At 38.7% G+C, this 24,919-nt stretch overlaps 1 protein-coding gene across 1 annotated transcript; it reads left to right on the forward strand.

Moving 5' to 3' along the window:
- The first annotated feature begins 386 nt into the window (after positions 1-386).
- On the forward strand, positions 387-3,258 carry LOC139688081 (uncharacterized). Its single transcript, XM_071585503.1, has 2 exons — positions 387-978; positions 2,909-3,258. The coding sequence occupies exons 1-2, from the start codon at positions 387-389 to the stop codon at positions 3,256-3,258; spliced, it is 942 nt and encodes a 313-aa protein (XP_071441604.1).
- The last annotated feature ends 21,661 nt before the right edge of the window (positions 3,259-24,919 follow it).

The following is a 24,919-nucleotide window of genomic DNA, read 5'->3' on the forward strand; positions in this document are numbered from 1 at the left end:
TCCCTCGCACCGCAAGTTCAAGGGCGCTGCTGTGTTCTGACCTTCTTACGTGACCCTGTTTTTTTTCCCGCCACCGAGCATGGTGAGGGAGAGGGGCTCTTGCCAGGGTGTGGCGGCATCGGAGAGGTGTTGGTATCTTTGGGCGGAGGAGTTAGGAGGAGGAGGAGTAGGGCGCGGGGGACGGGAGGCTGGGAAAGAGGGGACGGGGGGACCACCCGCCGGATCCTTTAAAGCAGTATAAAAGTCGAAGGCGTCCGAGTGGGAAGGAGACAGTTCGCACTTGAGCACTTGAGGGATAGGAAGGTGGAATAAATAGGGATATCACTTCAAGAAAAAGAAAAAAAAGAAGGCAACCGCCGCACATCTCTGTTGCATTCCGCGAGAACATGTTGGGGCACGACAGATCCGCGGCGCCGGCTCTGCTGGCCGCGCTGCTGTTCCTCGTGGCGACTAGTGGGTTCGCTTTCCCGGATCGCTCCGCCGCGGTCGAGGACGCGCTCAACGGAATCGTCTCGGTCGTCGACGGAGCCATCAACGCTAGCATCGGCCGCTCCCTCTCCACGGACTCCCGCGAGTTCTTCGGTGACTCTTACCTCGACGGGGCGCGGGAGCAGTGCGCCAGGGCCTCGGGAGCCGCCGACTCCTTTTTCCCCTGCGTCAAATTCCGCGCCCTGAGGTTCGTGCACCGCCTCGCGTCCCCCGACGATGAGTCGGCCGCCTCGAGGATAGTCCTCTCGGACTCGGTGCACCTGGTGCGGTCGGCGCAGTCCTCTCGGGAGCGGATCTTCCCCTCGGGAGCAACGGAGGACGACCAGAGGGGCGACTCGTACGAGTTGGAGCGCCTGGCGCGCTTCGGCATGAGGGAAATGGAGAGGTTCGCCAACTCGCACGCAGTGGCTTTCAGGGTGGGAGGAGACGGGCAGGGTTCGGCGAGGCTCATCGATGAGGACGCGCCGGAGAAGGGAGACCTCTTCGAAGGTGAGGATGACACTCATAGGTGCATTTTGATATCTCTATTCGGGCATGTGTCGGTGGTTCAGTTATCCTTGGTTGCGATCCCACCAAAATTTTCCCCAGGCCACTGGTGGATTCGAGGGACAATAGGAATCATTCCCACCCCCGCTTGCGGAATATATTTTACTTGAATGAAGTTCAATGTTAAAATTATTTATTTGCCCGGCACTAGTTATTTATTCGCCCTGTCCCCCGAGCATAAAACTAAACTCTGTAGGGTGCTCTACATGCTCTAAATTTGTACGATTAGTTTCAATTTTAAAATTTTTGTAGAAAAAACAGTAGTCATGAAAATAGTTTTGGTTCATGTCAAATTTAGTTTGTTTATTACAGCGCCACTCGAATAACTGTCCTCGATTTTCCGACTTGTTTGCTCTCTGTCATTACGGTATGGGACATACAAGATCGTTATCACTAATTCCCCTTTAGCAGCTGTCAGTTACGAATGCGATTGACGAATCGACCCTGGTCGAGGTGTATGAATGCATACCGCCGGCGAAGTCCTTGGTTCGAATTCTGCCTCAGGCATCAGTGTTTTGTATTATCGTGAAATCGGTTTTTATGGAGATCAGTTTAATTTGAAAAATAACCTCATTCCTCGTAGCATGTTGAAAATTCGATTACTTATCCCGTAGAAAATTAGTACATTTTGGGGAAAGTAGACATTGGCTAAACGTATACACGCGCCCTCGCCTGACATTCGCGAGGTAGTTGGGGTTTTTGGTGCTCAGATGAGAGGCTCCTTCATTACCAAAAAATCACCTTCATTTGAAAGATAGAGAAACGAGAGCCGTTAACTCATTTTTAATGCTAATTATGTAAAAATTGGAAGGGACATTTTTTGTCGCTGAAAATATATTTATTAGATTAAGTTTTTGTTTATTTAGGTGCAGTAAAATAGTGATGGGCAGTTATAAGATTATTTGCGGCTGCTGAAAGACTATGAGTTCACGAAAAACGGGAATATATTCCCTAAGGAAAGGAAAACAAATCTTTTCCATACTGGGGGAAAATTATTCAGAGAGCTATAGCTTGGGAAGGTTTCGTTAGGGCTCTCGATCTTCTCTCATCATAACTCATTACTGTTTGAAAGGTTAATACGAAACGCTACCTCAACTTTGCTTTCAATCGGAAGTGTCCTCTCAGGCCGATTAAAGTCCGATCTCTGGCGTAAATTTACTTGAAACAATTATGTACGTCTTGTCTAGTAATTAAAGGGAAAATCAAGTAGGAAATTACGGAAAGGGACAGTAATGCAATATTTTATTTATATTACCAAAGTCGGATAAGAATTTTGTTGCTAAAATTCCATTCCCAAATTGTTCGACGAAACATATGTAATATGAAGTAATTACCAGTTAACTTTATTGGAAAATTGTTGCCAATTCAACACATGCTGTTGCTGTTTTTTTTATTTACTTTTATTTTCATCAATTTAGGGATGTTAATAGCATATTTTCGCCCTAAATCCTAATTTTGAAACTTTAAATGTGAATTTTACGTTGCATTGTATGAATAAGGTTAAGTTGTAATTTCCTACCTCAATTAATTACCAAGCAAATCTGAAGGTACAATATTTCCATGCATAGATGAAATTTCTTAAAAGAAAATTTACGCATTGACGTCGATGTAGGATATTAGAATGTGCTTACACCAAACTGATAATACTCACTTTAGGTATAACAGCGCAAGTTTAAATTTTCTGAATGACAAGGGTTTTCATTATCAACCCTCACCCTAGTGAGCCTGACGATACACGCTGCCTAATGTAACTCGTAATAACAAAAATTATTCTCTTTGTGCTATTAATTTACTTGGACTTATCATTCAAATATAAAATTGTCATGTTTAACCTTGCATACGAATGGCACTTATAATTATTTTTTTCTTACAGAGGCTCGGGGCAAGAAGAAGAAGCTAGCTCTGCTGGTGCCTTTGTTGATGCTGGTCAAGTTTATTAAGCTCAAGGCCTTGTTGATTCCGATCTTGTTCAGTGTACTCATCATTAAGAAGATCCTAATACTATTCGCTGTATTCTTTCCAACGATCCTTGGATTCCTAAGGTTCTGCAAACCTCAGCAGCAGCACGGTTATGAATATAGCAGCCCAACTATGGATTACGGTTCGACTGGCTATGGTGGAGCGTCCTATGGCAAAGAGAACCATTACTCCAGAAGGAGTACGGCGGGATGGGACCCACAGTCCCAAGCCTACAGAGCTTACGCCCCTTCCAAAGCAAATTGATGGTACTTAGCAGAGGGCAAAGAAAGTGTTGAAACTTTCTCGAGATACTCATCATATCTATTCATCATAGTAATCACTTGGGCAAAAATACATTTGAACGGGTGAACTATTTAATTTATTCACTTTCGTATACATAACGTTTTCATCAATATTTAACGCATTTTAACTTATTTAAACATGAAGAATTGTAGAGTTCCAGTTGTTTATATGTTTAATTCGGAACTTGTGTTGTTTTTTGTTTACTTGCTACCATTATGTTGTTTACGAACAGCAGAAAGACTATTTCTCTAATGACCCAAAATCCTTCGCTGACGATTTCCTACCCTTATACTGACAAAATATCAGATTCGACATTGTGACGATGACGATTTTTGAAAAACGACTGATTTACATCTTTATTTCCCTTTTGACTAAAGATAGATTATTTCTTCTTTAACTAAAGTGGTTACTCCACAGACTGATACTGAAATGAAGACCGCTACTAATGGAACGACTGACGACTCTGCTATCCAAGCAAACTTTCTCTCAAAATCGTGGTGCGGAAGAAAGATAATTCCGCTTGGCGCGTTAAAAGAGTCGTGGCATCGAGCGCCTCTTTTCGGCTGGCTCCTTGCACGTTCACTTCGATTCCGTCCACGTCTCCTTACTCGAAATGACGGCCGCCAGGGGTGGTGGCGTGGGGCCACCCCGGGGAGGTGACCGCCGTCGCCGGGCTGCCACTACTCGTGACACCATTGTCGCACGCGTGACAACATCCCCCTTCTCTAACAATCCGATGACCTGGCTCAGACTGCACTTTTTAAACCCATTTCGCGGTACTAACGGTAGAAGCGTTCCAAAATGCCGAAGACTAAACGCTGACCGTGACGTTCGCGAGTCCGACATGCATTTAGGGAGGAGCTCTCTTTGAATTGGTGCTTCCACCAAAACAAATGACCCAACTGAAAAAAATAACCCATGATAAATTATAGGGACATAAAAGTCCTTCATTATTTTCATTCTCTACTCAGGATAACCATGTACAAGGATTGCTGCTGTTATTACTTGATGCTTAATGCTGGTCTTTGTTATATGCTCAAGTAATTAATTTCAATAATAGCAAGTGTATTTATGATAATAAATGTATTTATGAATTTATTAAGAAATGTCTTTATTATTCATCTGTTTACCTTGCGGAAATCGCAAACCTGTAAAATTATAGGATTGGAACTATTTATTGAATCGTCGACTACTTAACCCTGAAATGCCATAACCGTAATTTCTCATGCCTTAAATTATTTTTACCACTGCAGAATGAGTTTCCAAAAATTATGTTAAATTTTCCCATCATGATCAAACATAAACTAATTTTATATACAGGGCGCGGCAGCACAGACTGCCTATTTGGCGGTAAGTCTCAATCCAAATTTGCAAATTATGCTGCCGCACCCTGTATTAATGTCAAATGCGTAAAAATGTCATATGGAAAGCACTATGCTTACTGTTGATTGGTTTCGCATTATGTACTCAATGCTAGGTGTCCCTATATAACATATCTAATGAGGATAATGAGGCATTTTATGTGCACAAAATAGAGAATGTTCTATTAGAAATTAAAAGGCTAAAAGTTCATTTTTCATCCTAATGCATACTTAAAGCGGCACTCTTGTATATATGATGGTTGCAGCCACCGAAAACTTTCAAAATTTTAAAATTATTTGCATTTCATATCCACTGATATGAGCAACAGACTAAATATATTTAAGCAATCGGTAGATTGTGCAAATTTTACGTTAATAGCGCTGAGAGTTGGTGCTTTTAGCTGTAGTTGCAGAAAAATGAAAAACTTAGGTGGTTGTGAAACTAAAGGCTACAAGGCTAATAAACAGTATTATCTATCATGATCAACCTTCACAGTGCAGGACGAGGTTTGAGACTTGAACCTTTTGTGTAAAGTATTAAGTACAGAAGGATAGGACACTGTGACAGAAATTATCAAATTTAATTTCCTGGCTTAAAATCCAGTCAGCCTATTATGGAAGTACATACCCCAGGAGGGACGAGGGATATGCATGGTTTTATGATTCCTTCTTAGTTATGCATCGTCAATTCAGTTCGTTTCTATCGGATACTATATACTGCTTAAAATAAGTAAATATCTAATTGTACATCACTATTCCCTCCATACTAGTGGTGCCACACTTAAAAATATAACTACAGTGATGATAACTCATCCATTAAATAAGTTATCCTTACTTGTCACGATAAATTGGAATTTTTTTGTTGCTGGCAAAATTAATCATAACTAGCGTAGTAACCATCAACAGCATTCGTTATCCAATGATCTGAACAGCATAAATTGTACGAAGAATGATATCAGTATTATTAGATGATGACATCCCTTTTTTCTAGCTATTTACTATGGTAATTCAGTCATCGGTTTCCTCTTCTCATAACTAGGTCAATGGACAGAAGATGAATGTCGTTGCTTGCATAGCTTATAAATGTTAATTATGGAATATTTATTTTCTTAACCATGGCCCCCCACTCCGCTTACTATACTAAGCGATCATTTTACCTACACATATATTAATTGTGTGTATTGCACTGACAATTGAAGTTGTCCGCTAGTGAAAAAGAAAAAAAAATCAGTCGATGACGAAAAATATATTGAAAGAATCACGTAATTTCATACATCCCGGGGACGCCTCAGGGAACCCTGGGTTCCTGGAAAATCACCCTAACTGTATTATTTTTCAGGAACCAGAACTGCCTGGGAAACCATAGGCGGCACAGGGAAAGGATCTGATCCCTCCTACCCTTATATGTGAATTTTGCATTGGGTGAACCTTGCCATCACCTATCAAGCCGACCTTAGGGTTGATGACTGTGTTCACCCTGAACTGATATATATATGTACGTCAGCAAGTTTTAGGTACAAATTTGATGCAGAAGCTTCATTGTAGAAAACTGCGTAGGTATCTCCAAATTTGAAATTTAAATTCTGAAAAATTCTGAAGTTGAACCGAGGAAATATAGCAAAATAACATACAGAAAATTACTAATATCGATGGGTCGTTCGTTACCAAAATGCAAAATTCTGATTTTTATAACTACTAATTTTCTTGTGATTCGGGGTAATGTGCATTCAATGCAATGGTGTCCAAAAATTCTAATCGCGTGAGCACACTCGCACAAGGGAAACCATTAGGGGAACATTTCAAAAACCTTAAAAGTGAACGTCGAAACGCGCATTTCCATTGCCACTCCCAAATAAATTTTTTCATCTGTGAAAATGATTTATGAAATGGTTTTGAGATTTTTTTAAATATCACAAAGTTATTATTTATAACTTTGCTCAGTTAATCATTAACTTCCTGATGCTCCTGCAAACAGGCTCTTCAGATTTATATTTTGGTGAGGTGTGCTGAATGACATGAAATGATTTTTAAGAAAATGCATTAACTTTTAATTTTATTTACGTAACTTCTTTCAAGCGCAATACAAATTTATTTTTAAAAAGTGTATTGATTAAATAGTAAATGGTTGTTTTCTCTGAAAATTTTTATGATAAATTCTTATTTTGTGTTAGATAATAATTTTACTGAGGGAATTGAAAAAAAAGATTTTTATGGAAATATATTTTTTACCTAAATTTAGGGCAATGGTATCAGGCTTTGTTTGGAAAAATTTCTTCATACGTGAATTTTGAAGGAACTTTGACCGCAAAATTTTTAAAATACGATAATCATTGCGGCACATTGCGGTTTTGTGAAATGCCGTGTGACGTTGGATAATTTCTTAAAAAACAAATAAATTTACGTCAAGAAGTGAATGATTTCATGGTTAGGAAATAAACAGACTCACTCACTGTACGAATTAAAACGAAGATAGTCTGAAAGATTAATTTGGCAATAATTAGTTTACCGACATGGAACATGACGCCAAGGCAGTACCACTCCGTGAACTTGACAAGAATAGCAAAGGTAATACTCTACTGGAAATCCATGTTACCGAATTTTGCTTGAAAAGGCATTAAAGTTATCCTTTAATGCGATTTTTTTTCGTTTCATTCCTCGAATTTTTAACCTTATCACATAACCACATACTTGCCGAGAAATATGCAGACTATGAAGACATAATCTCCATTCATACTTCAGTCCAGATTTTGGAGCGCTAATAATGGCTTCGGAAAGTGAACTCGTTATTACAACACGGATCTGGAATTTCAACTTTGGATTGCCGGTGCTGACCGTGGCCTCCAATGATGTTCTTTCTCGACCACCGCCACCCACGTGCTAAACGAAATATCTCGAACTCCGAGTGCGATGTCCGGAGTCAACATGAACGTGGAGGGAGTCGCTTTCTCCGCAAGGTGAACAGGATACATTTCTATGCATTTTCGCCCACACGCGTAAATTTGTGTGTCGCTTTTCTCAGATGTGTGTCATTCTTACTTACCGACTCTCTTTTTTTCTCGATCCAGTCGACAGGTAATCAAATTATTAAATATATGCACACACAAGTATAAGTATGATAATTACGACTGTTTACTTTTCTGACGGCTGACATTGTGATAAATAATGTCATGTATTCAGAATAAAAAATAGGGCGGCTAATTAATAAGCTAAACGTTGTACTAAACTTTTCTAATTTGATAATACTATTTTTATATGGCTATTAGATATGGTGATAGTGGCTATTTATCGTTGAAAGATCCGAAATTGGAGTATACACCGGCTACATCGAGAATTAATGTAAATTTTACTGCATTTCGAATGGTCAACTCTTAATATTTATCCCTTCTATGCATCGTCGTGCGTTGAAAAAACTAAAGATGCCAGGAACTTGGGAAAATTTGCCAAGTTATTGAAATATTGTCGTCGTGACCTTCAGATGATGGCAAGAGGAAAACATTGGCGCACTATGAGAACTCCTTCTCTGATATTTCTCCATGGCTTTCTCTGCAACCCGCGTAGCTGGGCTTTCATTCTTATCCGGTGGTGGGTTAGCCAAAAAATCGTTGACCAACAAAGGAGCTACTGCATAGGATTCTTGATTGAGATCGCCTTCTCCTTCAATTTCACCGACAGTTTTTGTTTTTCTCGTACTTGGGTCGTCATTTTTAAATATGAATTATTTTCCATCTCCTGTCAGATGGGATACAATAAAAGTCACATAAAAAAAGCAGCTTCATCTTCTATTACCAAACTTTTCGCTCTATTAATTCCGGGCGAAAAAAAAGTTGTGCCGTCAAATATCTCACGTCTTATTCTTATACGCCTGGATCGGTTTTTTCTGCTGAAACGCAGCAACAACGGACTCAATTTAACTCAGCATACCTCAACCGGGAATTCCCATAACACACAGGCTCGTCAGATAGGAATGCGACTCCCCTGAAACTTCCTTCCACTCGATTATAATCCTTTACTCATTGATGCAGCCTACGATAAGTGTCCTAAACCAAGTTTTTAGCATACATTTTTTAGTGTTTATCTTTTAATTTTTACTCACCCATGGTCGCTATTGATGTTTTCACTGGGAACGGCTGTTTTGGTGTCTATCAATGTGAAGGGAAAGGACAATTGCCGTTCGGGGTGTTAAAAGGAAAAAGCGTTAGTGGGCATTGATATATGGAGTAAATCCTAACTTTCGTTTAGTACGAAAACACCCTACAGACCTAATATTCCAATCCCACCATATCCAATTCTCACTCTCCCTTCTCCACCCCCCGTTTAGTGCACATGCTATCATTATAGGGAGCATCGCGATCATTGCGCTGTGTTGAACCATGGTTGGTTTTATAAACCTCGGTGAAAATTAAGCGGATGTTTTTCACTTCACCGTCGTCGCGAAAATTGAATTCATCAAACAATTACTGCCTGAAACACTTTCCTGAGTTTGACTCGTTTGACAAAGAAAGACACTTGAATACGGGCGTTCGAAGTAGAGCGGAGCTTTGCTCCAAGAGTCCATCCTGGTCGCCGATGTGTTTTGATATTTCCGGAGCGTAGCGGAGTGAGCCGTCAACAACAATCCCAGGTATGTAACGACGGCACGGTCGGTTAGAGATGCCGGAGCAGCGGGGCCTGGAGGTAAGGAATACGCAGTGTTTTCACGAGTCCCTCGCCACTCCACGGCCATGCGGACGCGGGCGACGGATCAATCGGCCACCGTGCGAAACAACGCCCACTGCCCTCCCCTCTCACATTGCCCACTCCCGAGAAACCCGTCGTACCGTGGAATAAGATTATTTCTTTTCTATGCGCAAAGGATAACGGAACAGTCAAAAATCAGACGAAACGCTCTTAGGAGAGTCCCGCGACCCAAATACCTCTAGAGGCGTCTGATTAGTGAAACGAAAAAACATACATGTACGAAGGAAGCTCTAAACGCTTTCGGGAATCCGTTCTCCCCTGCTCCGGAGTAGGTTCTTCCGCCTTCCATAAACGGAGGGATACGTCACACTCACCTTGCTCTCTCCCACGTATCTATCCCCCACCCTTTCCCATTCTCCACATTGTGCGTTTCCCACCCAATTTCCATCCGCCCACGCATCCCGCTGTTCCGAACCCACAAGCCTGCCTGCCGGCGTCCCAGAAAACCACCAGGGCCTCCCCTCCACCACCGCTTCCTCCCGCGAATTTATCCCCCTTTTCCCTCTCCCCCTTCTCCATCGCTCTTCACACTTTCATGGTCCTCCTCTTTCCCCCACGTTACGATTGAATTCTTGAGGAGGATTTCGTCGGCAAAAAAAAGACTCGTTATTCAATCTCTCAAAATGGATAAGGTTCTCCGAGGGCGTCGCGGTGCGTTTTTCGATTTATAGCGGTTCCAGTGGGGGGAGACGCGTTTTCGCCTCTAATGGCGCCCAATTTGACCAAGAGAACTGTGCCATCAATGTCGTATTTCATCACAAAATCTAGGAAAATCGGACCATCCCCATTTTAAAAATCTGGATTGCGTGAAATAAACGATATAGTTTGATGATTTATTTTCTTAGCCCAGGTGGGACTTTTTTTTAAGTCGCTTCTCCCTCCGACACAGTTCCAAAAACATGGGAAAAATTAAACGATATTTACGGGCATCACTTTGCTGCGTATGTAGTCCACGGTCCCTTGGAACGTTCATCAGGTATTACTACAGAGGTGGGATAAAAAAAAGGATTTATCATCGTATACAATCGAATTGTCTTTCTTCGACGGATTCCCAGCCGTTTTTATTGCCTCAAAAATATCCAATGATTCAATCTTTTATTTAGGTTGATTTTGCTTAGCAGGAGTCGCGAATGATTCAAGAGGAATACTTAGCAAACGGCTACCATATAACTAAAAGTGGACTACGGGTTAGAGCAGGCTTTCGATGGACTCCGGCACTACTTGACGAGATCCCTGAGAGAGCTGACAGTGAAACATTAAAACAGTATTAAATACGAATTTGCAATAGTACGGAATTAATGCAAGCCATCTTCCGGCCAAGCAGGCATGCAAAATTTCAATATTCGTCCAACTATAAACGTTTACAACGATCCGGTGGGACCCTAAAACGTGGTTTTTAAGTATGACATCACCCCCAGTGCTTCAAATATTTCTAGTGATTAATTTTTATTTTATCATTTCACAGCAAAATGGCAAGTTTTGTATTTGTTAAAAAAATCAACTTACATGATTTCCGAGGAGAAACACGTTTTGAACTCCTTTGTACGCGTTTTGACCGACTTTTCCAATTATGTCCCATGCGGTAGATTGGGATTTTTTAAGGGAAATAATTCTAAAATATTAATTTGATCAACGCGAATTTGTGTTTAAAATGTTTTGCTTAAAATAGTAGCATTGTTCAAATTTAAATCAATCCACAGGAACATGACAAGCTTCGAAATGGGGCTTTCCTGTCTGAGGGCCTTTCTCTTATCGAGTTTTCCGAGTAAAGATACGAATATAGAATGGGTTCATTAAAAAAATTCGAGAAACAGCGTTTTCTCGCCACTCATGTGTCGTACGTAAATTCGTCCTGAAACTAATACTACATGAAATTTATTGTTCCGTAGCTTTTTATTAGGGGAGGCAACAGGCTGATGAGGTCATTTGTTCCTCCATAGTATGGGATCCATATGAGGTGGGACATATTAAAAAGATAGAAAAAGTTCAAAGAAAGGCAGCAAGATATGTACTCGGAAGGTACAAAAGAACAGATACTGTCACAGAAATGTTAGATATACTGAACTGGGAGAGTTTGAAAAATAGAAGAAAAAGGAGTAGGTTAGGCGCGATGTATAGAATTGTTAAAATGGACGAAACGTGGGAAGATTAATGGCAAGGGATAGAAAAGCCTAACTTTAAGGGAAAAAACGACCATAATTTCAAAATAAAAATAAGGACGCAAAAAACAAGTGACAAAAAATACTCTTGTTTAAATAGAACTATAATTGATTGGAACCAGCTGCCTGGAGGTTTGTTTGAGCCCTTTCCATCCAATTTTAGAAGTTTTAAGTTGAAATGTAAAGCAGCCACTGGGTAATAAACTTCATTGTAGTTATTAAAATATTGTTTGTATGTGATGTGGACGGCATTTTGTATGTGATGTGGAAGTTTGTTTGTATGTGATGTGGAAGTGTCATTATGTAAAAATATTTTGTCTCTTATCTGTTTTTATGTGTTCGTATGTAATTTTCGTAGTAAGAGTTATCTTTGACCTAACTTGACCGTTGCCACTAGGAAATTCGCCTAATTGCAACGTAATTGTGTAAATAAATAATAAATAATAAAATAATAAAAATAATTTGCATTTTGTTCCCTTCAAACGAACATGTCTTCTTTATGACATTAGTGATTTGTGCGGAATAAAGTTTTGTATAAGATAAATCTCCCGCCAACCTTTTTTCCAATAAACATTTTCCTGGAAAAATGTAATTCCTGGGAATTGCAACCATATTGAAACACTTGTTTAAAAACGCCACGCGTATTCTAATTAGCATAACATTACGATGATAAAAAACAACGTAAACTGGCAACATGAAGAATTTCTCCCGAATTTTCCGTTGAAATTTTTTAAAGGCAATCTATTTTCCCTTTTATCTAAATTTCAGAACTTTTACAGAAATTTCAAGACTTAGAAATCGAAATATATTATTTATATTAAATGTTTTATTGAAAAACTAAAGAAATATCGGTCAGTCTCAATCGCCAAATTGGACTGGAAATCGCTCCCTGATAATCACAACGTGTATCAAGAGGACCGTGCGGTTAATAGCAAATCAATCCTATCCCTATTTCTCCAGGGGATAGCGATAAGATTATACACCGGCCGTTTTAATCTATTCCCCTGTCGAACTCATCTCCTCTGAGCACTTCGTCTCCCTCGTTCTAAAACTTTCTTTTTTCTCTTCCGTCTCCCAGCCGCCCACGGCTCGTGTTCTCGTCCCCGGCCCACGCCTTCCCTCCATTCCTCTGTCTATGCCGGACGGGCAAACCGCGAAGGGATCTGGGGCGCCCTCGAAAGCCGCCGTGCACCGCCGATTTGGACGTCCTAATGCTATTGCCAGCATCGTTGACGCCCCGACGACAAACGGCGTCCTGCCGCCGAGGATGGATCTTTATTAATATTGCGCAACTTATGCTCCGTCCGTTTAGGTGAGTCGGAGTGAGACTGATACTATTTCTAATGTAGTCTCGCAAAGTGACTGATTGTGTACTTGTGAATCTCCCTAAACTCTATAAGTTAAGTCATCTCCTTGTGTGCCAATTCCGTGGATGATCCATTGAAATGACAATTTTCTATTGAAAACTTCAAAAATGAGAACTTATAATTGTTATAGTTATAATGATACTCACTGTTTCTCACATACAATACTTCTAATCTGCCTTTAGTTCCTTTGTCGGCAATATTTTTTTTAAAGGTAATCTACAGTAGAAGGTAGGTTTTGGGTGGACACAGACTAAATACCACTAAAAGTTTCAAAGCTTCGCCCAAAATGACAACCTGACACCTTATATTGCAGCAAGCCCAGCTTCAAATCTATATGCTTATATAGGGTAAACATAGAGGGTAATATAATAATAATAATTTTCTAAAAAATATTTGAGAACGCAAAAGTATAATTTTCATTAGTAAATATAAAAAAAAGAACAGGCGAAATAGCGACAAAGTGGCGATATCATCTCTTATGAAAGCAAACAACAACTTGCGAGCATTTGACAACTTTCCACGACTTTTGATGCAACACTTTAAGGTCAGCGCCATGTGAAATTCATAAAACTTGACGAAAACAAACCGTTGAAAACAATTTTACAAGGAAGAAAAAGGTCAGCTTATTCCGAGAAAGCAGGTAGATCATAAAGGCTTTAAAGGAGGTAAAGTTAAACTGTAAGGATTTGGAAAAAAATTTAATCCATCTGAGAAGAGAAGTGAGCGGAGATTCCTAACCAATCGTTGCGTTGTTATAACGGATTTTTAGAGCGGATTCTGGCGCGAAAAAAATAACATAAATCAACTGTTTGTCGGTACCCTGGAAGAAATATCATATACGATTCCAAATGCTTCTATTTATGTAATTCAAATTAATTAAACAAATTACTTGAGTTAGTTTACTAGTTGAGCAATGCCACGCTCTCCCTAGCTTTTCCCACAAACCTCATTCTTTGCTTGGACTTTCCTCATTTTATTGTACTCTATCTTCACTGTCATTTAATTTGAGTATATGTTGGTGTATTCTTAATTTATGTATGTATGTGTGCGTAATTATGTATGTATGTTTATGTGTGTATGTGTATATGTATATGTATGTGTTTATATATATATATATATATATATATATATATATATATATATATATATATATATATATATATATATATATACTTTTTTATTTTCGATGTGCAAATCTGTACTAAATGAATTGATGTCTGTCTATATATATTTATGTGTACATATGAATGTAACTATAAGTTTAATACCCAATATAATATGTATACGGTGATGGGTTAAATGGAAGAAGGGACCATTTGGTCTCAATTTCGCCCAAATAAAGACCTCTATCAATCTATCTATCTATAAACATCGACGGCCTCTTTGCGTGCGAGAAAACAGAGCGCCAGCCACGGCTAGCGGGGCGTGGGTCGACAACCGGCGGAGTTGGAAGTTTGTAAATAAGTGGGCGTACGAGTGGAATAAATGCAGAACCAAGGACAGGAGTGAGAGAGAAAGAGAAAGGTTGGTGAGGTCAGTTAGGTTTCGTGGGAATATCATACTCCTTTCGTATCAAGAGTATCATGGAGGGAGGCGACCTTCAACAGACTTGGATCTTCTCTTGGAGCAATATTCCACTTCTGGCATGACTTGAAGAGTGAAAAGTTTAATCGATTAAAGCTTCAGTTCATTTTAACTTTTTTACCAACGTGCAAAGATTTTGTATTTTTTCCTTACGTAATACATGGTTTATAGAAAAATTATCGGAAAAAATATCAATTTCAGATATCGCTACATTGCTTCAAAATTATTCAAATTACATCCCTTGAGAGTCGAAACACTTCTGCCAGCGATTTTTTGACGACTCGAAGGTTCTCTCGTAGGTGGATTCCGGAAGGTCCTTAAGGGTACGTATACAAGCTTCTTTGATGGCACTTAGAGTCATGTTGATGTCCTTTGAGGGAGGATTTCACTTTTGGAAGTACGAAATATTCTGCTGGTGCCAAGTCGGGACTGTAAAAGGGTTGGGGAATCGTCACGATGGCGTTTCGGAAGGTATTTGTAAGCAGACACTCAATTCTGCTATTGGTCGTCCGTCAAGACCTTAGGGACGAGTTTAGCGCAGATATTTCGCATCGCCAATTTTTCAGTAATAATGGTGTGTGCTGTCATCTTATCAATGCCAATACGATCAGTGATCATGCGCACACTTAACTGACGGTCTGAATTTACCACTTCACGAACATGTCAGGAAAAAATTATAACCGATAGTTTTTATACAAACCTTGTACACAATCACAAAATAATTTAACTACCTTGCTTATTTTTTACCATTATTATCAAATGGAATAGTTGGAAACTTCCTCAAAGTGTATCTTGACTTCAGACGAGATGGTATTCAACTACTCGTTTTAAATAAAATATTTATAAATCAGGAAAAAACTTATATATTACGTTTAAACGGTCAAATATACTGCTAAAACAAGTGATCTAGAAATAATTTTTAACTTATTGAAACAAATCGGGACAAATTAATCGTTAATAATGATCAATAGTGAACGCAATTCCGAATCTTAACCCATAAAATTCAGCCGGTCAAAGCGAATGATATTTACATTCTGAAATTGTTACATTGTAATGCACACTTAGCGGATGACTACGTTGGAAGTTACTATTGCGGCATTCGCTGCAGTTTCTCAGAATAAAATAAGTAAATTCTATGAGATCAAATGTCGTTAAGAACAAACGTACAATGATTGCTTCTTTTAACAATTACTGCATAAATCATGAAACCAAGTTGGGGTAAATAAGATCTCACTAATTCCAAGAAACTTCGGATGCAACCATTTCACAGTTTTACACTCTGAAATTGTTGCATCAAGATCTTACTGGTTTTTTCATTGTGTGAATGATGCTTTGCAATCGATAGCTTTTGGGAAAATATTTTCCATCTCTATCCAGGATATTTCACCTCTGCGGTGGGCTGCTCGAAAAACCTTCAACTTAATCTCTGTTTCTAAATAATTAGCCAAGTGTTACAAACATAACGGTTTGAATATGAAAATGATGGCTCGCTGTTTATGTCGTGGGTGTAGTTTTCTACCAGAGATTAGCAATAGACGACCAACATAAATGAGATGGAATTATTGAACTATCAATCTATGAGCATTTCTGCATGACAAGGGACTCTTTTATGTGCCTAGAGACCTCGAAGGGGTACAAGTAGACCAACGGGATGCTGGCCCTGGACCCTTTTAATTTATCCTCGAATGGTGTCTTTAAGCGGAGAAGGATAATTGCAGCCGGATAATAGGATCCAGCAACACTTAGAACGTGACATTCCGGCCTTTGACTGGCAAAAAACGAATACCGACCATCGCTCCAGGCACACCTGTATCTGGAATCACGAAGAGAGATTATCTCTTAAATATTCTCCAAGCCCAGCGGTATCAGAAATAGAAGTCGTGGAGTTTCTCGTCACCCCGGCTCTTTCGGCCTTCCTTCCTGCTCTTGCATTTCGTAATATTCCAAGGTCTGGGTTGGGTGGATTGATGGGAGAAAGGGAGGAAAGGGAAGAGATGAAGGGGAAAAAAGGTGTCATACCTCGCAGGAGGAAAACCTCAGGATCCCACCCATGGCTGAGCATCAGGGGAGGGTAGGGAGGAAGTAGGAGGAAGGAGTAAGGGGTGATGTAGGGATGTAGCGGTGGCGTCGACCGTCGAGGTGCCCGCCGTCGAGGAGGGCAATGGAGCGGCGAGCCGGAGGAGGCGATTTGACGTGAGAAAGGGGACGGCGTGTGGCCTTCGGGCCGAGAGACGCACTTCCGATTCGATTCCTACGCGCCCGGGGTTTTTTACTTCTGTGCCCGCGGTGCGAAATGGGCACCGCGGGCGCGCTCTAGTTTATCGGACGCAAAAAAATAAAAGAATGATTTCTTCTCTCTTTCCTGTACGAAACCGCCTCTGGGGAGAGAGGAAAAAGTTTTTGGTCATTCCTTTCGGCTGATAAATTTGGTTGAGAACACTATTTCTCACTTCGCTTTGGCCTGGATGTTGACGTCCGGCTCGTCACGTCTCTATCAAGCCGAAGCTGTCGCCGAGGAAGGGAAACCAAACCAAGGAGCGCCGATATTCCATGCGTCCATGTCCACGAGGAAAATTCTTCCTGTAATGGAATCTTTCTTTCCACACTTTCTGCTGCTGGCGAGAGGTTACGGCAATAGATTGAGAACCCTCTTCTTAGAGTCACCAGTGTATTTACCAGTCTTCTAAAAGCAGTCGTATTTCGGCATATGTAAAACAGTACCTCTCCTAGATTGTTCCTTAAGCTTTCTAATATATTCCACGGACCTGAATGAAATTTTTAAAAATTACCTTGATCCGAGCATTGTCTTTATGAACTAGTTCTGGGGCGCTAATATTTTAGGCTAATTGATCTCGACTGTTTTTTCCGTAAACAATACATATGATTTAAGCAGTAGGTGTTGTCATGCTAACGCAATAATGTAATAATGTAATAATGTAATCATGGTATCAGTTTTTCCTGAGGACGACTTGTAAATACTACACCGTTATTTCATAACTCTTCTGGTGGAAGCTCACCACTGTCAAAAAAGCATGCATGAAATCTATTTGTTTTCAATTTCTATGAAAACTAGCACGATAACTCTACTTTATCATCTTCATTTGAGAGGGCACTTAGTAATATCAAATGAGGAAGTTTTATCAAAATGACATGTACTTGACGTCTCTTTGGCACGAAGGCTCGGGAAAATATCAGATTTATCGACGCGGTAGTCAAGGGCAAAATCTGATGGTTCTTACGGGACTCCGCAAAACATGTGCTAAGCCCTAAAACCCATAGATCACGTGAAAATTTCATTTCGTTTCCATGCCGGTCTTATAGCATGTAGGAGAATTCAAAAAGATTCCTCACTGTTGCCCTTGTTTGGGTATTTGCATTTTTAATTTGGCGTGATATCTATCTGTATTCCTTCAATATATATTACGTAGGTACAACATACATGCATTTGCTCACCAGAAGATTGATACCAGCTGTAAAGTCAACGCTCTTAGAAATCTGTGTTACTCATGCAGACGAGAATAAATGAGAAAAATATGACTTGTTTGACACAAAATTTTCTCCATAATCATTTAATCCTCATTTCAAGGAGAATCAGTATCAGCGTATGACACTTTATCAACTATGTACCAGGTAACACGAATTAAGCTCCTAACCAGTGGAGAGTATACTGAATCACCAATGTTTCCACGGTCATAAGCCATAAACAACGCATCACTCATTTCCAAGACAATATTGCTATTACTTCCTGATAGCTGTAGCAACTGCAGTGTCTTTAATTGAGTTTTGTCTCCTAATTTTAATGTCCGGGATAACTACTATATATCCAGGCCGGAATTTTTTTCATAATTATGGAAAAAAGTGAGCTTTCTTTGATTTGGGACGATCTTTATAAATGTACAACCCCACTTTCAAAGCGCGACGATCCTTTTATCGTCATGGCACATCTACTTAGCTTCTGCATATATTTCGTTCGCCATGTACGCTGTTTGCTTGTAAATAAGGGACAATCAATTGCAAGGTAAAACCTGAACTTAAGTTAATTTCTGGAGTCTTCGTATTATTAAAATATTCGTAAAATACTCGTAAAATATTCTGTCAAATTCCGAGAGATTCAATTATTTTTGAATAAATATTTTATTATAAATAGAATGTCAAGTAAACATATCCGTATTTTATCTAAAAAGTCGAGCGTAGTTCTTAATCTAGTCAGTTTTCATCTATTAATATTTCCGGATCCAGTGATTGTATAGGTTTATATCATCATCATCAGAATTTCAATCCTAAGATTGATTTACTGCAGCCCTCCATTCTCCCCTATTTAGTGTTAATTCCCTCACCCTCTGATAGGTTCCCTGTTTTACGTCCTTCATAATTTGCCCTATGTACTTGTCAAGGCTGCAGTCCATGGGAGGGGTTTATATTATAGATGATGCATTTTTACAGATGTTCCATAAAGAATGAAATATTTTTGTCATTATATGTTTGACGAAATTTCCTTGCATGGAGCCCGTAAAGAAAATTTTCTGATAAACTTCTCTCCGCATCAATAATTCAGATTTTTTTTGACAAAAACTTATGTTTTCGTAACCTTAAGGCTTAAACTAAGCCAACTAATAGATACTTTAGAAAAAGCAAACGAAATTTAATTTCCAAAAACTTTAGATAAAACCGTGTAATAAAAGACACTGTAGACGAGCATTGTGTCTAAAGTATTGAAAATTAATGTTACATGATATTGGGACGGTTTGACCGGTTAAAAATGATGAGACACTAAAATGACTTTAATATAATGTTCCTTAGTGTGAATAGATTTCGTTTAAGTCTTGACCCATGCTCTTACTTTGAATGAGAATGTTAACTACCAGTAACTCATATTCACGAGTATCATAAAAACAGAAATGGGAATGAAAAGTGGAGATTTCAAATTATCCATTTGTGAGCAATTAAAAAAATTGAAGAAAAACAAGTAATTAAGAAAAGAAAATGATCATTCATTTTGCTGCCTGGGTACTTCTACTTGAGCATGATACCTGTGTCGTATCCGGTTATACCGATAGTGGAAATTGTGTGAAATAACAAAGTGAGCTTTTAATCAAATAAAATTAAATCCTGGATGAACCTAAGGAAAGTTGTCATGAAGTTTCTCCAACACCACAACCAATTTGGTTTCTTCCTCACTCTTTTATACCTAAATTTTCAGAAGACATTCGAAAATGATAAGTAGCAAGAGAGAATTGGAAATGCCATAGCTTTAAGCCAAAGAAAGTGAAAAACCTCAGAATCTACGGAAATGCCTCAATGGAGTTAATCTAATAATCCCATTTAATTCCCCCGGGGAATCGATCTACCGAGCATCCTAACTTTAAAAAAAATGATCATCGCAAATAGAATGCGGATGACTGATTCGCTGCAAATAATATACTATTGATAACTCGTAGCAGTAGTTTTGAGGGGAGGCGGCCGACAGCTGAGGTCATTTGCGCCACCACGGATGGACAGAAAAGGATGAAGGTTGGACAGAAACCCGGCGTCGGCGTTAGCCTACTCTCAACGAACGGCGCCAAGGGGTCCGCAGCTTAACGTCCCATCCGACGGACTCACTCAAAGTGCCCTTCACAAAGCACCTCAAGTGGGGATCGTGATACCACCGAAAAATATCTGTCGCCACCGGGATTCAAACCCGGGCCCTCCGGGTGGGAAGCAAGTACGTTGGCCACCGTACCATCCCGATCCCCATTGATAACTCTCGAGAAAATTGTTGACGGAGAGTGTTGGATACAATAGCTAGATTTTCGAACATTTTTTGATCCTGAAAATTTTTGTTAAGATGGTTCGTATCCTTTTTCTTTTGAAGCGGAGATATCCCGGGTGCCTTGACATTCCAATGACACTGGCTTTAACACATTATTCGTAAAAATTTGGTCTGAAAATGGAGTGGACGCCTAAATTCAGGCGATTAAATTGTACAGAGCACACGTAGATTCAGCGGCCTCATATTTAAATTATAGCGGTGTAATCTGTTTGTGACGCGGCAAAAGAAACGGGCGGACTAGTCCCTTTGGGTTATGAATATTTCAGATCAAACCTAGCACATCTTGGTCCTGTGAATTCGCGAAACGAACACGCGTTTATTTGCATGCTTAGTTCCCTCATAGTCACCATATTATCCGTGACTTTACCTGACACAGAGGTCACTGCGTTTCGAAGACTCGTTTTGCCTATAAAGTTCACGAAGTTGCAGTACGAAATACGATTTTAACCAATCGGAGGGAGTAGCCGAGTTTTAATACAATGCGATAATTCTATATTTTAAATTTAAACGCAAAATCTATTGTTCTTACAAGTTATGCCAGTAACAACCTGTTACCTCAATCAAGAGAATATATTGATGGGTGATTATAATATACTAGCAATATATATAAATAAATAATATATTTACCTTGATTTGTGTCATGGGCCCAGGAAGCTAACATTCGCTACCGTGCTCCTTTCCTCAGGAGAGTTGGCCACCAACTGATTGCAATGGTGCGGAAATTAAAGAAACAGTGTGATATGGATCGGGTAAGAATTAATGACTAGAAAATGAGTTACTCAGGTCCCCAGGGAATAGGAAGGTTAACTTTAACATTCAATTTTCATAGGGAAAAAATGGTACAGGTAGATAGTCCAATTTACAAGAAATAGACAAAGTCATTAAGGCATTCAAAGAACACTTCCGTAAGGTAGAGTAGATGTTACAAAGAGGCGTGAGATAATTCCACGGATAATAAATAAAATTCTGAAGAAAATATTTGTGAAAATTTTGAAATTCGGCGTATTTTTATGTGCCACGAATATATGGTTATTGAAAGCACAAAGAAAATAAACGAATATTGGATGCTTTTGATACGTGGGTATGGGGACATAGAAAAAAATAAGTACAAGGGAAAGAAATTAAAATTAATCAAGAAGTAAAAGGCATCATAGATAAGATCAGAAATTTTGGAAGAAATTAGATGAAGGCAGGAAATGTGGATACAGTAGATGTTGACTGTTGAAGAAGTGTTGAAGACCGAGATATGGTGGGATAGGGAGGAAAGAGATGTTACAGATGGAATGATAGAATATGATACGAGATGCGCTTATGCTGCCTGAGGCAGCGAAATGAAAAGACTAGTACATAGGTATGTCAGACAGAATGAAGGAGGGTAGCATAAAGTATGTAGGCCGGAAGAATTGGATATAATAATATGTGATTTTAAGGTATTTAATGCTTTAAAAGTCTGGATTTAGAAGCGTAGCAGCGCTTAGTTACAGTCACTTAGACCTTCAAAGAACCCATCTTGACAAGCAAGCCTTTGCCTAATGGCAATAATTTTGATTTCATGATTACATAAAACCAAATAATCTTCCAAAATATTATTACTTAACTTTTAAACAATAACATCAATTGAAGTACTTAACCAACTCACAATTGTAATTAATTAGCCGGATAAATTACTAGATGAAATTTTGGATAAATGTCAATATATGCGTCTCTCTTTTCAATTATATAGATGCAGGAATAGGAAAAAAATCAAATGTAGAAGTTCAAGTGGCAGCGTATCATATAAATTTCACTTTCAATTAAAAGAAAATAATTTTTACACCGCTGGAGAATAAATTCCATCGCCGTTTCCTGTTTGTTTAAAGTGATGTTAATGTAATGACATATTTTAGCGTATAAGTAACATCACTCTTCTTTAATTCTTTCTCTAGAATATGAGTTGCCTCATTTAAGGAGTTATGCACAAAGAGGACAGCCTAGTTTTAAAAAAATGAACTCAGAAACGTCCGCACGCTATTCGCGCTTTCCGGAGACATGCTCAAAATATTCTGGCGTAACGAAAACACTTGTCAAGTGGTCAAAGGATGGTGTGCATGTATTTTTTTCTGAAGTGAAAATATGCATTCTAAAGAATTATTCTTCGGCTTAAAGCGTGTGTTATATTAAATTATTACATCGGTAGACGTCGAAAACATTTCCGATGAAAATTCAAGCACGTACCTAAAAAATTACGAATGCATAGCATTTCAATAGCATCTCTCGTTATTACAAGGGTCACCAATGTTCAAATATAATTCTCAAAATTCGCGCATTTCATTTGCAACAGAGTTGTGCTCATCTAAAACAAATGGTTGCTTGTCGTGTTATTCGTTAAATTAAAAGCGTCGGTGCACTTGGAAGGAGGGCACTAAATCTCCAACTTCCAGGGCGGGACCCGTCCGCCCTGTGTTCAATTTGCATGAGTCAACCAAAATTTGGGCGACTTCCGCGATGTCGCCATCGTGACGAGACCCTTCCTGCAGGAAAACTTCCGAATCATCCACGGTGACTTATGCTAAGCAGTTGATCAAACATAATTCACACCCATTTGTTGTTGTCATGCGCTGAATATTCATTCAAGGGCGTCTCTGATTGTGATGAATAAGCTTGTTCCATACTAACTTATGCCATCGGCCACGTTTCCAGAATATCTTTATTATCATCAGTGGCAAATAATACTATCACATATTGACTAAATTAAGCTCCATTCTCAAAATGTCACCAATGTACCCCTGAAATACATACTTTAACTTTCAACTTTTTAATTTATTGCTATTTATGTATAATTTGCATTTGTAGTATGATCTCCATCATTTATGATACACAAAATATTAAGATAAAAAATACAATTACAGCCAATCTTTATCATATATTATAGTGAAATGATCTTCATAACATACAATAGTGGTATAAATTAAAAATTTATAAATGGAATACTCTCTCTGGTCCTGCTAAGCCAGTCAGTTCTGGCTTGACAGCAGGTGCCACATAAACAAAAATGATTGCTTATAGTGTGGGAATTATAAATCTAAATATATTGTATCACGTTTCGTTCCAAGCCCTAACCTATTCTGCGTAATAGCCAGTCTTTTACGCTCCCTTTCACAGCATTTACTGACTATAATATTCTTAAATCTTTAGGTATTTCATTAAAAATTAGAGATACAGTAAACTCCAATTTTCTTCTACCTTGATTTGTATGAAATATTTTGCTATATACTTAATATTGTCCCTTAATAAAAATTCCTTTTTATTTAAATGAGGTCTTTTATATTTGTCATAAAAATAGATTCCTATTAAGATGGCATATCTATACAGCCTGTCTACAGGCATGATTCCTAATTTTTGAAAGGTATATTTCTTCCATCTAGAATATAGTATTTGTATTTTTTGATCTAGCCTCAGACATTTTCTCTAGGATTTTTCGCTGTTTATTTTTTAGAATATTAATTTTTGTGGAACCTGTGGATCCCCAGGCGGTTATACCATATCTTAAAATACTCTCAATCAGTGCAAAATACACTATTTTGATGACATTCAAACTTAAAAAACTAGTAATGTAGTGAATTTGACGATAGGTATAATTTAATTTGTTATTTATTTTTTAACTATGTTCACTAAAGTTAATATTTTGATCAATGATTACCCCCAAGTAATTATATTTATTTATTTGTTCCAGCATGGGGCAATTACAGTTATTGGTGGGGTAATGTAGGCAGTCATGTGAATGGATTCGTAATTGAATATCTATGATGTCAGAGGTGTTGTGTTTCAGAAACTTGTTTTTGGATTTTTTTCTCATTGATAACGAGATTATTATCATGTACCCATTTACTGATATTATTCAAATCAAGTCATGCCTTGAATAGCTGCTTTTAGTTCCCTATACTTCGATATGAGTACTGCATCATCAGCATACAATATCAGTTCGCAGAAATTTAAACCGATTTAATAAGGGTAGTTTAGAATGTTTCAGAGGTATTTACTGCCGATATTTTGTGATACAAGAAGAAAATATTCGGGAAAACCTGTAATGAGGCTAATGCACAAAATGAAAGTACCTACCTACTAAGAAAAGGTTCGTTTTTCACTCTGGAGTATGATTCAAGAATAATTGTACTTTTCCAAAAATGTTGTTTCCCACCCACCAAGGTTTCGTTTGCACATCATTGTTAAGTTATTCCATATCGAAAATGAAGTTCAGACCAAGTTCGATGGTTATTAAAAGCTGATAATGGTTCATATTTCCGAAATTACTTAATTATTAGTGAATTTGCCTGCGGGGTTAAATTTTTAACCTGCTTCGTCCAACCCTCTAAATTCAAAGGCCGTGGGAAATAATAACATGAGGCTGGATATTTTCAGCGGGAAACTTGGGAAAATTATTGGCAAATCGAATGCGTGCTTATCAGGATCCCAATGGATACAAAAATTGCAAATGATTCTTAGAATGCAAAATATGATCTGTTTGACAGAGGACTAATTAGTTTATGTCGGCTAAATCACTTGTTTCTCTATAATATTTTCCTGCTCTCTCTCAGCCCCACCTCCGTGCTCTTTGCCAATCAC

This window comes from Hetaerina americana, unplaced genomic scaffold, assembly GCF_022747635.1.
Source record: "Hetaerina americana unplaced genomic scaffold, ioHetAmer1.1.p SCAF_2, whole genome shotgun sequence".
NCBI classification, from domain to species: Eukaryota; Metazoa; Arthropoda; class Insecta; order Odonata; family Calopterygidae; genus Hetaerina; species Hetaerina americana.